General features: G+C 35.4%; 1 protein-coding gene across 1 annotated transcript; it reads left to right on the forward strand.

The window, feature by feature from the left end:
- The first annotated feature begins 2,572 nt into the window (after nucleotides 1-2,572).
- On the forward strand, nucleotides 2,573-9,620 carry LOC111512177 (actin, muscle). The gene is made up of 3 exons (XM_074172124.1): nucleotides 2,573-2,723; nucleotides 5,518-6,466; nucleotides 9,108-9,620. The coding sequence occupies exons 2-3, from the start codon at nucleotides 5,542-5,544 to the stop codon at nucleotides 9,311-9,313; spliced, it is 1,131 nt and encodes a 376-aa protein (XP_074028225.1). The 5' UTR covers nucleotides 2,573-2,723; nucleotides 5,518-5,541; the 3' UTR covers nucleotides 9,314-9,620.
- The last annotated feature ends 3,859 nt before the right edge of the window (nucleotides 9,621-13,479 follow it).

Raw genomic sequence — 13,479 nt, forward strand, 5'->3', positions numbered from 1 at the left:
AATCAGAACTTTCCGACATTTTAGAAAGAGCACAAATGGGTCTTAATTTGTAAGATCAATACTGTGAACAAGGCAGTTCAAATTGACCTCTTGAGAAAGTTTTTGTGGTATTTACATTTTTGTCCAAAACAAGCAGTTTTTCCAATCATCAGAAATGCAAAACTCTTCTCGCCACCAAGGTGGCGTCTTCAGTAGACGCCACCATGGACAAGGCATTTTTTTTGTCATTGAATCGGATATTCTCCCGAATATCCCAAGGGTATTTCTTATAGCTTGACATCCAATAACGTATTCCAAAAACACTTTATTGTGAGATTTTCACTAAATTGTTTTACAAAAACGCAACACGTGTTTGCTTCATCTGGCGTGTCTTTCGTCTTTCGTCTTTGAAAGACACGCCAGATGAAGCCATTGTATGGCGAAACACGTGTTGCGTTTTTGTAAAACAATTTAGTGAAAATCTCACAATAAAGTGTTTTTGGAATACGTTAGTTATGGATTTTCATCAAGTATCGGCCGATTCCATCATATGACATCCAATAATTACATATTCTGTTTCTGGCGACTTCTCCGTCATGCAGTGGTGCAAGGACTTGAGATTTACCATAGAAAGAAATCTATATCGATTTGATCGGGTGACCTAGGTGGCTACGACTTTAGGCCTCCCCAACTTATCCACCCATATGAGGGAAAATTTGATGTATATAAAAATTACAATACTCCGACTGAGGCAAGTTGTTACACAATTGTGTATTAGCCACATTTCATTTCTAAAAATTAATAGAATATTCTCAAGCAAAAGAGGCAATTTTTTCTGTAAATACTACTGAAGATATGCGTGACCGCCTAAAAAAAGGGGACAATCAAATCCGGATGATGCTAACTTGGTGAACGAAATGCTCGTAAACAGACACTTTTTTGTCCTGGTATGAGGAAATTTTTTTTCAAAGATTGATTGAATCACTATCACATATTTATACCCTGCATTGTTTTTATTATTTCAAGTGTTTATGAATAGGGATTACCTGAATAAATAAAGATACAAATTTAATAAAATAATGAAATGCTGAACAAGAAAACACAAGTAATTAATATGAGCAGTGAACATTCGGTTTGTTAATAGGCCTCAAAAACAATTTTTTTCAATCATTAATAATTGAATGAGAAAACACGAGTAGAATAATCAATATGGGCAAATAGTCAAAAGTGAAATCATTCATATTTAATGTAAAACTATTTAGATGATTCTGGCTATATGTATTTTTGATTTAATTCTCCAAATATATTTTCAATTGATTTTTGAATTTGATAGCAGTTTTAGATTTTTAATTTTTTCAAGAATTGTCTTGTATATTATAATTCCATCATGAAATTGATTTCTGTCCGAAATCAGATTTCAAATCACTAACTGATAGTGATTTGGTTTGTCTAGTATATGACTAAATATTATTGATTTCTATGAAATTTTGGATTTATATATATATATATATATATATATATATATATATATATATATATATATATATATATATACATATATATATATATATATATATATATATATATATATATATATATATACATACATATATATATATATATATATATATATATATATATATATATATATATACATATATATATATATATATATATATATATATATATATATATATATATTTGATTGATACAACTAATTTTCCTTTATTTTGAGTATTTTAATATTAAATTCTACAAAAAGGATTTGAAGCTTTATATCTTCTATAAATTATCTGCGAGCGCTTTCGACAGTTGGTAGTACTGTCATCTTCTAGGCACCCTTCAAACTGACTGACAAACAGTTTAGACCTGACCTAACCTAACTTATATCATCATGAACTTTGTCGATGTATCCAAAGAATAAATTTGTTAAAGAGTTAATGTATATTGTGAAAAGGAGTTTAATACTTAATGTGAATGATAAAAATTTTTGGAATTAAGCAATTATTTTTTCTAATATTGAAGAAGGTCAAAACTAGTTTTTTCCAAAAATTTATCACTTCAAAGTATACTTTATCCATATGAGCACCATTGATTTCTTTTCAGGGTATTCCGAAAGAAATTCGTCAATTTAAAGTTTCTCAAAACTTGTGTGGATTGTGTTTTTCGCAACAAATTTCTTACTCTGTTGATTAGAAAGTTATCGCCCGAATACGATTGTGGATACTAACAATCGAAACGTAACGTAACGTAACTTGGTTTGGAATCTCCTAATTTTTTAATTTTAATTTCTTGTTGATAATTTTTTTTTTAATTTCCTCTCGTGTTAATAGTTAAATTTTTTTCTGTTTATGATTTACTGGTTGTTGTTTGTATTTTATATCATTGTAATTTCAGTTTTTTGCTTAATATAATTGTTATATTTTTCAGCTAATCTCTTTTTTAATTTTTTAAATGTAGAAAGTAAATGAAACAAATTTCAAAATACCTATTTTCAAACCCTCCTCAAGCGAGCGCCACTGTACCTCCGTAACGGTGTGTCGAAAATTCTTTCTCACCATCACTGTGCTGCCTTATATGGGCGACGCAAACTCGTATGCGTCCAAGTCACCCTCTACCCATAAATGGACGCTAGTGCGTTATTTTTAAGCCGTCGAACCGTTCCTTATAAAAACGCCGCGACGCGTCATTCCCACACTCGCATCTTCAATCGCTCAGCGTCGAGTCCTTGCTGTATTTCAGAGGTTGGTATTTCGTGTAGTGTCACTAGTGTCAGTGATCGTTATTTGTTTTGAAGATGGGTGTCCCGCAATTGTGGCGGGCAGTTTATCATTCGTAGTGCTGCATCAATCATGCAAAATACAATTTTAATATTACCATAAGGTGTTGTGACAGTTGAAGGGTGTTTTCGATGGTGAAAAAAATATTTTAGTGCAGAGTATACTGGAGCTTTTTAAAAAGGTTTCACTTGTAATAAAGGTCTTGAAATTAGGATTGATATCTAATGTTTTTTAAAGAGTGGTATATAGTTAACTATTTTTTCATATTCCAATTCTTATAGATCTAATCTCGATTGACAATGCTTATAAGATATTTCTCCTTGTTCACAAACTTCAACTTCTAAATTATACCTAATACTCTACACTCACCGCCAAAATTTCTGGCTCTCCAACCATGCGAGAAAAATCAGTTGTTTCATAAATTATAGAAGTTAAATTCTACATTCAAATGAAAAATTCTTCACACATGAAGTCTGATTAAAAAAACTTGTGTAGTAGGATGGGACCTACTTGTATAAAAATATAATTGGATCTATGACTCTCACAATAAATTTCTAATAATAAAACATGTCTTAGCCCATACCTTTTATGTTTCAGATGAATTTAGAAAACTGTTTTGACATTTTTACTAATTGCTAGGAATCTAAAAGGTACGGACCCGTTGATCCATAATTCACACAAATTTCAACTTATGAGGATTGTTGTTCGTATTAGGGAGGCAGATAGTTGACTGAAAAACAGATTTTAATTTTTATTCGATAACCAAATTTGTTAAATAATTGTTGATTTAAAATCGATTGCTGTATAAAGTAATAAAAATCAGAGCATGTGATAAATACGATACAGGATGTGATTTATATCTGTATTTCTGAGTTTTAAACAATTTTCTCTAAATCAAGTACTTAAGTAAAAAGTATGAAATTTCCAAAACATATTCCATACTTGAAATATTTTAAGGAATTTCTCTGTTATCAAATTAATTTCACAATTGGATTATTTTACTTGATTTAATTTTTTACACAAAATTTGATGAAAATTCTTTGATAGATTTTTTTCGATAGCAGAAAATATCCGAACACAAAACACTTGTTACTGAACTTTCTCTTATATTTATCAAAGTCCTAGGATAAATTTCCTAATTTACATATTCCACAGAAAAACGAATCATTAACGTTTGGTTTATCGAGACAAGAATAACTGCTATAAAAATAAATACCTTTATAATTAGATCTCGAAAAGAACTTTCACAATCGATTTCTAATAATAAAGCAATCGTTCTCCCATACCATATATGTAGTCGCAAAAATGGACTAGCAGAATGGAGTAACTGAGAGGAATGAAGTTTATAACAAGAAGTTAAAAAAGTTGAACAGAACTTAGTTTCACGAGATTGTTTTTTTATTTTGAATATATGAACAATAATAATACAACTGTCAAATCGTTGTGGATGCGCTTATGTTTCAGGCTCTGTCTTTATTTGAAATGTGTCATTTTTTTTTTTTAAAAGAAAAGTTACTCTAGTATTTTGAAGGAGGTGTTTTACAAATGTTGACATTTTTTCGTTTAGTTAAACTATTCATATATCATAAGCATTTCAGTCAATGCTTCTGATATGTGATACCAAAACAACCGAAGACCTATGAAGCAATAATAATAATAATACAGTTCCAATTTCTTCTAGGAAATTAAATCAAGAATGAAGCATAGAATAAATACATTTTGTTTTAAACGAATCATACCCATAGCATCAAAAGTAGAGACACTATAAATAGATGTTTTCAATTGGGCTGACGATTTCGGTTGTAATTGAATAATATGAAAGTATTAAAGATTGGAAAATACAAGACTCAAAGATGTGGGTTTCTTTCAAGAATTTGAAAACTGCTGTTCAAATATCTAGTACTTTCATTTCAGTTTCAAAATTATTTTTATTATCATCCTCTTGAGAACTTTAGTGAAAAATCCGAATGAAAAAAACCTCTGTTCGTGTTCTACACATTTTTGTTGAGAGTTGTATCGATATATTTAATTACTTTCTCAATGTTTTCGAAAGTTTTTCTTTTTCTGTATAATAACAGAAAAATGAAAGCCAAAAGTACAAAGCAAAGAGGCTTTTTTCCAGAAAAAATCGAAATAACTATGAGTAACTTGAGACTAAACGCAGAAAGATGAGAATGTATCTAAAATATCATTAGAATTTATTTTGTTAATTAATTACTTTTAATTACGTTTTTCCTTCTTCGGTCGTTTTCAATTCTGTATGATGATAGAGAAGGGGAAAACCGACGGGTTTTTTTCCAAAAAATTATTCTCTCCTAAGAAATATTCCCTTTTCAGTTAATTTGTTAATATTTTCCAATAAAGTAATTCTATATTGAAACTTACGGTATTTAAATGAATAAAAAGATTATATGCAGAATCATCCCAGCTTCAACCAGATACATTTTCTCTCGAAAAAATATCTGGTCGAGGCGGGAATCGAACCCACGGTCTTCCGATCGTGATTTGGGCGCACTACCACCGCGGCCAATTCCACAAGATCGCTCTAATTTCCAAAGGTTACCTGTTTAAAAAAAATCTGTTTAAAATCTGTTTTTCCGTTAACCAGCTGTCGCACCCCTACGAACGACAACCCTTAGAAGTCGAAACTTGTGCGAGCTCAGGATTACCGAGGTCTTACCCTTTAACGTTTGATTCCTAACACGGGTAGATATCATTTTCTATCGAGCATCAAACTGAAATGTTCTTTTCCTTTCAGTCGCAGTAACAACCCCAAACAATCATGTGTGACGACGACGTAGCGGCTCTTGTCGTGGACAACGGCTCCGGTATGTGCAAGGCCGGATTTGCCGGAGACGACGCACCCCGTGCCGTCTTCCCCTCCATCGTAGGTCGCCCAAGACATCAAGGTGTCATGGTCGGTATGGGTCAGAAAGACTCCTACGTAGGAGACGAAGCCCAAAGCAAAAGAGGTATCCTCACCCTGAAATACCCCATCGAACACGGAATCATCACCAACTGGGACGACATGGAGAAAATCTGGCACCATACCTTCTATAACGAACTCCGTGTAGCCCCCGAAGAGCACCCCATCCTGCTCACCGAAGCTCCCCTCAACCCCAAAGCTAACCGCGAGAAGATGACCCAGATCATGTTCGAGACCTTCAACACCCCCGCCATGTATGTCGCAATCCAAGCTGTACTCTCCCTGTACGCCTCCGGTCGTACCACCGGTATCGTCTTGGACTCTGGAGATGGTGTTTCCCACACAGTACCCATTTACGAAGGTTACGCCCTTCCCCACGCCATCCTCCGTTTGGACTTGGCTGGTCGTGACTTGACCGACTACCTGATGAAGATCCTCACCGAAAGAGGTTACTCATTCACCACCACCGCTGAAAGGGAAATCGTTCGTGACATCAAGGAGAAGCTCTGCTATGTTGCCCTCGATTTCGAACAAGAAATGGCAACTGCCGCCAATTCCACCTCCTTGGAGAAGAGTTATGAACTTCCCGATGGCCAAGTTATCACCATTGGAAACGAAAGGTTCCGTTGCCCGGAAGCCTTGTTCCAACCTTCCTTCTTGGGTATGGAATCTGTTGGTATCCACGAGACCGTGTACAACTCAATCATGAAGTGCGACGTGGACATCCGTAAGGACCTGTACGCCAATACTGTGCTCTCTGGAGGTACCACCATGTATCCTGGTAAGTGCAACTCAAAGAATAATAATAATATGCTTTATTGTCCAAAGAAGATACATACATTTAAGTTTATTATCAATTATTACCTCCAGAAATTTAGAACTAGGTCTGTTTTCAATCATCTTATCTGCGTCCTTTCTTGTTAATGGTGTGCTGTCCATAAAACAGCGGAATGATACTGAGTTTGTTTTGGAAATATTAAGTGACAGCAGATTGTAGTCGCAACAGTTTTTTTTCTTATATCTGAGCTTATAATCTCATGGAAATTACATACATTTTTAATACGCAATAATATTGTGGTTTCATCGGCGAATAGGATAAATTTTCCTCCTACATCGATAGATGTTGAATCGTTTATGTATAACAAGAAAAGTATCGGTCCCAGTATTGAACCTTGTGGTACCCCATCCTTTATTTCATTTTCTGATGATGTCACAATCTAACTTCTTCCTGTGAAATAATTCTCAAACCATTCATGAGTAATTCCACGGATGCCATAGAGGTAAAGTTTTTTCAGCATAATTCCGTGATATACACAGTCAAAGGCTCTAGCAAAGTCTCAGAACACTGCTGCTGATGACTCTTTTTTATTAATATTTCCGTAAACACTGTATAACAATGAAAAGATAGCATCGTGGGTGTTATTTGAGCTATTGCTTATGATATCATTATTAAAAAAAAATTGTCAATCGTATTTCAACTAGTTTCTCTATTATCTTGCCTAGAGTTGGATTGAGACATATAGGGCGGAAGTTTGATGTGCAATGGGACAACTGTAGATTTCTTTAAACAGAAAGGGAATGTAGCGATTTGATCATTGCTTTTATTGAATATTTCCCAAATAGCATATTTTCAAGTTCTAGTTTAATGTAAACATATAATTTGTATTCCGAAAGGGACAATGACATTTTAGAAAGCATAACTGAATATGAAATAGTATGACTTGGATATTCGCCAATAATCGTTTTTGAAAATTTCACGGCTCATTTATTTTACAAATTTTGGGCTGTAGCCAAAAGCTGTCTTGGAACAAGGTCAGATATTTTCAATTCTCGCCAACTGATGTAATGATTACCATTCAATTTCGAGGTTAACCTAATTAACTGTAGTATCTTCTTTTCATATCTTCAATCCCTGATTTAACCGGCCGATTTTCGTTGGAAAGTTGCCATTTTTACTTCCTAAAGAACTGACAACCGAACTTCAAGTATTAAAATGGCAAAGTACCCTTTGCAACAACTAGATTGATAGTTTTTCATATAGATTTCAATAAAAAAACTTTGTCAAGATCAGTCGATAAATAACAAAATATATTCAAATTAGAAATTGAGGAAACAACAAAATGTGTATAAATTAAGAAAATAGATCTAATGTTCAAATTGCTGCCCTAATTCAATGTCCAGCATGGTATTAGCCGAGGAAGTAGTTGTTTTCCGGCAGGCATTTACCAGAACCTACGGTGTAGGTACTTTGATAGAGATGAATGTACTGATATTCCATTTCGAACCATTTATTTTCTCATATATATGTTACTCATTTTGATTTCTGTCAGAGTAATGATGCATGCGATGTTTCTTCCCCGCTTGGGACTTTGTTCACGAGATGGAGCTGTTACTAGTCAACAATCTTCCTCTTAGAAAAAGGTTTCATACATGCAGTTGAGCCGCATTGAAATAAATCGAGTCCCGGGCACTCTGTTGTTTGGGTCGGTTCTTTCCCTGGGATTGTCACCTCTCAAAAGTAAAAATCATTCTAGCGGGTGATTTTTTAAGAGGTATAGGATATGATTTTCAAAACAACACAAAAAAATTGAAAAAATTAATGAAATCTTCATTTGAATCGATAGAACGATCAATAGAATTTAATGTTTGAAGATGAATTTTCGGGGTGCATCGGTAGCTCTTGCGATGCTTGTGGCTGGTTTTCACTCCAGATGCGGCAATTTTTCGATAAAATTGTGGATCTTCCTCCAACTTTGCCAGCGCACATTCACCAAATGTTAGACGTTGTGGGAGGTCGTGTGGCTTCAATTCTTGCACCAGCTGTATCTTACAAGATTTTACACCCAAATCCTTTCGCAAAATTTTCCACGTAGTGGAGGCCCAATTGCTGCGAACGGCGGCGAATCGACATTTCACGGTCATCACGAACACTGGCGGATACAGCCGCAATATTTTCTTCGGTCCTCACTCTACGTATGCGTGTTGGTGGTTTGATGTCCAACAATGTAAACTGGGTTCGAAATTTAGTCACAAGCTTCCGAATAGCTCCCTCAGTGGACCGACGAAGCTGCCCATAAATTGGAAGAAGTGCACGATGCACTTTCTTCACCGAGCATGAATTGATAATGAAATTCAATAATTTGCAAGCGTTGTTCCTTCATAAGTTGATTCATGGTTAAATTATAGACCAAACTGAACAAGTTTGACAATGACACAAGACACGATTCACGCGTCATCTGTCAAAAACAGTGTTGCCAAAAAGATACAAGCCGAAAAAATCACTCATTACCAACAATTTGGTAACACAATGTCGCAGAATTAATCTGTTACTTTTGAGAGTACTGTATTTACTTCGAACTATATTCGCGACCAGCAAATTTCACGTAACTACAACAAAATTAACGCAAAAACCCTCATTTCAGGTATTGCCGACCGTATGCAGAAAGAAATCACCGCTCTAGCTCCATCAACCATCAAGATCAAGATCATCGCTCCACCAGAAAGGAAGTACTCCGTATGGATTGGTGGCTCCATCTTGGCTTCCTTGTCCACCTTCCAACAGATGTGGATTTCCAAACAGGAGTACGATGAATCCGGCCCTGGAATCGTCCACCGCAAATGTTTCTAAACATTTCACTAATTCTTTCGAAGCTGACTGTAAACATTGTTATCATAAACTTATCGATCCTACTTTTGTAGGACACTGCCATAAGACTTGTATACTTGTATTATATTATCTAACTATTAATACTATATTCATTTTTAGAATTAGGGCAATTGAAATCGCATTGAAAGTTATTTGTTGATACTAAAAAAAAATTAAATTTATATGTTGGAGTATGACGATTTCATTTGCATGAGAAAGTGTCCTTCTAGATGTTATATGCATATCTATATGACAAATTTCGATTATGAATAAATTTTTGCTAGTATAAGTAATTTTTTTATTTAATCTATCACTTTTTGGTGTTATGGTAGAGAAAGGAAAGAGAAAGTGAATATTGCCGACAATTCATTAAACACAATTACAGCTCTTATCACTTATGAAAATAAGAGTATTATTTGCCTGCCCTGGTTGGTTTTTTCTGGGATATTTTTCAAATGGAAAGTAATGAATTCAAAACATTGAGTCGTTTCAAAAGTTGTTAAAAATCTAAATAAATCTAAAGAAATGAACTTTAAATACCTACGCAGTAGGTTGAATGGACTGACGCCTATCAAAAAAACAAATACTCCCCTGGCTGATACCACGGAGGGCATTGGATTATATCCGACAGGCGTCGGTGCAGGAATCTTCACAGAAAATTCCCTGCATATGCAACTGGCAATACAACTGACAGAGTCGACCTTCAATTTTGGAACGGGCAACTTGCAGGCCGGTTTCGGGCTCCTTAGCCACTCGTCAGTGCAAGATAGTGACCATCATCAACCTAAAGTTAATGATATTCCATAATTGAAAATCGAAATTCTTTCAGAGTATTTCATTCCTCGTCATTAGTTGGAGCGAACATCAAAAATGTCAATCCATCTAGTGGACGAGGTACTAACCATCCGAAATTTGCACGATTCCTCTGAATGAGGAAGAAAAACTTTCTTATTAGTCAGTTGGTTATGCTTGAAGACAGGCAGTAAATAAATCTAAAGAAATGAACTTTAAATGTTCAAGCCCGTCTCGGATATATACCCACACAGTAGGTTGAATAGACTGATGTCTATCAGAAAACAACTACTCCACTGGCTAATACCATGAACGGCGTTGGATTATATCCGGTAGGCCTCAGTGCAGGAATCTGCACTGTTTTTATTGCCTGTGTATAGCCCACTGACTAATAAGAAAAATCAAAGTCATAAAAGATGGTGATTATTTTGAGCTCGAGGAAACAGATACCCGACTTCTCTTGTTTTTGATAAGCTCATTGATGTCAGGTATCATATTCGTTGTAATTATTTTAAGAATTGATTGGAGATGTTCATTCGTAAGTCTTGTGTGACGTTTGTTCTTATTTATTTTCATGACATGCAAAGAAAGCGTGCTGCGTGCTTTTTAAATCCCAGGTAGCTATTAAAACTCTTCAATTATTGTATATAAAATATAAGAGCGTTCATCTCTACAAATTTTTATTTCAGAACACTTACTGTACGACTGAAGATCTATCAACCCCATTCGCAAATGAACTGATGCCTGTGAAGCTTCAAAATTGAATGGATTCTTGAAAATTGGGAATTCCATTTCATTCATTTTATGGAAGTCTTCAAAACGAATATTGAATTCCGTGATCAGATTTTGCCGTTGAGAATATTGACGTATTTCTGTGAGAAGAGCGGGTTCTGATCCTGTTTCGGGAGCATTAAGACGATCGCATGCTTCCACCTGATGGGGAAGTATCTGAGGACCAACGAACTGTTGCTAGCTGCCCACTTATGTTGATACATTAAATACAGACATCGCCCTCTGGTGGTCTGGGTAAGTAATAAACATTTTAGGCGGCACGAAAATGCCACGTCTGAGCTTCTTTGGGCTTTGTATTCTTTGACCTAACACTCTCTCACTTGTCTAGGCACGCGCTTCTTTCTGTAACACATTGCGACATTGACATTGTGACATGTGACATTGCGATCGCGGGCCGTAGTAATACGACCCGAGGGCGCTCCGCCGACTAGGGGAGGCAGTGCAGACTTGCAGAGCATCCCTCACGATAGTAATGAGAGCTGGTCAATTGAGATTCAGATTTTCAGTCAGCTACAACTAATTATGACACCTCCTGCCTCAAGCTTATGTGCCACTTATCCTGAGATTAAAATTAATGCCAATCTCATTCGCTGACGATCGGATTTGTGACAGAAACTCCCGGAAAAAGCGCATGCCTAATAGACGAGCCGGCTCTAACTACTACGTCATAGAAGCGACTATAGAAACGGGCGGAAAGTACAGAAACAAATAGTATGTGACAGTAAAACTAGCTAAAAGCACCCCACTAGTAAATATTTTTTAATTGTAATTACCTGTTGCCTGGCCTCTATTGCATGTCTGCTTCTTCTAAGAAATAATAAACTGAACGTTTCACAGCCTCGCCTCCTCTCCGGTGCAACTCCACTGAAATTATGTTATCTTTCCATAGGAGGCTATAATCATCCATATTCAAAGTCATGGAACGACTCCTAGTTCTTCTTTTATTTGGATCCTTCTGCATTACGAGCATCTCTAACAGACTTGTAAGCAATGTCTTTAAATGGGTCAAACATTGTTTGATGATAATTTGAGTACATTTCTTGTATTTTCGTTGAACTATCTTCCAAAGAGTCTTGATAACACTTTCGTTGTAATCACCGTTCTGTTTCTTCATGTTACACGCACAATCTTTTAGTATCAAAGCCGTATTCTTCATAGATATATTAACTGTCATTTCATAACTCTTCCTCTTGCAAAATATAATGGATTGTTGCCAGATTGATTTATGGATTTTCATTGTATTAACAGGAATACCATTTAAATTGTTTCATCTACTTTTTGTACGGAAACACCGCCAAATAGCTTGCTTTCACTCATTCCTTTTTCAAAATTAATTCTTGCTAACTCGAAAATATTGTGTTGACAGCTCACGTCATAAGCAATGCTCGCTAGATAACATGTCTTTTACAGAATTGAGTTCATTTCAACCGGTTAAACAGGTTCAGTACAAATAATCGCTGTAGGACTCTTTAAAAAACTGCATAGCTTTCAACTTTTTCATCGTTTTTATGGACGTGGATAACTGAACAATATGCATTACGAATAGTATAAGCACGAGAAACCAAGCAACGTTTTTCTGTGGGCTGACGGAGTACTTTATGAAGATGCAAAAACAGTGCAGATCGATCAGCAATGCCTGTGCGAAAGGAAAAACCTACCTATTAAGTGTAGAATGTATTCACTTGAAAACCAAGTATTAAGAAGTTCATTCTATTTCGAATGAGGTTCTCTTAACTGAATAACTCTTGAAGAGAGTTGTGCGAGGCAGTGGCGCCGTAAGGCGTGGGCAGTGGCGGCGTAGGCGGTGGCTCACCGCCCGCGGCATCGCGCCTCAAAGCTGAAAAAAAGTATGGAAAACACGCATGATTTTTTTTATAAATAATACTCAACATATACGAAAGCATATGAATGAAAAATTCGTGTATCATAAAATAAATTGACCAAAAAATTCTACTCATACCAAAAAGTGCATATTTGAAAAAACGCTGGCATCCGTGTATTACATTTGAGAGGAACTACTTCAAAGGAAACAAAATAGAAATTGATAAATAAATGAATATTTTTCGAGAAAAATGAAAATTCAACTTATTCAGAGTAGTATACGACTCTCGTTGCAATCTAGCGGACTAAGTCGAACACATTCTCATATACCAGGGATTAAGGCCTTGGAAATAACAAACACTGCATTGCATTGCATTGCAATCCAAGCAATCCTAAATAGACGAAAGTCTATTTAGTTTTTTGTACTGCATTGACTTTTCTATTGAATTTTGCGTGTTTTTGTGAAAATGATTTAGTCTTGTTATTATTAATAATTAAATAACGCCGTTGTTTATTATTCAAAATTTTGTTTCAACTGCATAATCTCTCTGACCTCTACTTATCTCATTGTTACAGTGACTGCTCGTGCATTGGAGTACAAGGGAAGCTTAAGTCATATAGACTATATACATACAGAAAAGCCCGCCGGAGGCGCGAAAATTTTTATGTTGTTGCACGCTTTGCTTAATACTAAAGTTAGGGCATGGGCATGACAATGCGTAAAAAGTGCATAAGGAGCTATG

Source organism: Leptinotarsa decemlineata, unplaced genomic scaffold (genome assembly GCF_025532065.1).
Source record: "Leptinotarsa decemlineata unplaced genomic scaffold, Ldec_3_MD MMD2_tig00000035_RagTag_RagTag, whole genome shotgun sequence".
In the NCBI taxonomy this organism is placed as follows: domain Eukaryota; kingdom Metazoa; phylum Arthropoda; class Insecta; order Coleoptera; family Chrysomelidae; genus Leptinotarsa; species Leptinotarsa decemlineata.

Bases quoted from the DNA above. Each gene is read 5' to 3' on its own strand.
- LOC111512177 (XM_074172124.1), top strand. From the start codon at position 5,542: ATGTGTGACGACGACGTAGCGGCTCTTGTCGTGGACAACGGCTCCGGT. The intron at 6,467-9,107 runs GTAAGTGCAACT...CCCTCATTTCAG, and splicing joins AGGTACCACCATGTATCCTG to GTATTGCCGACCGTATGCAG.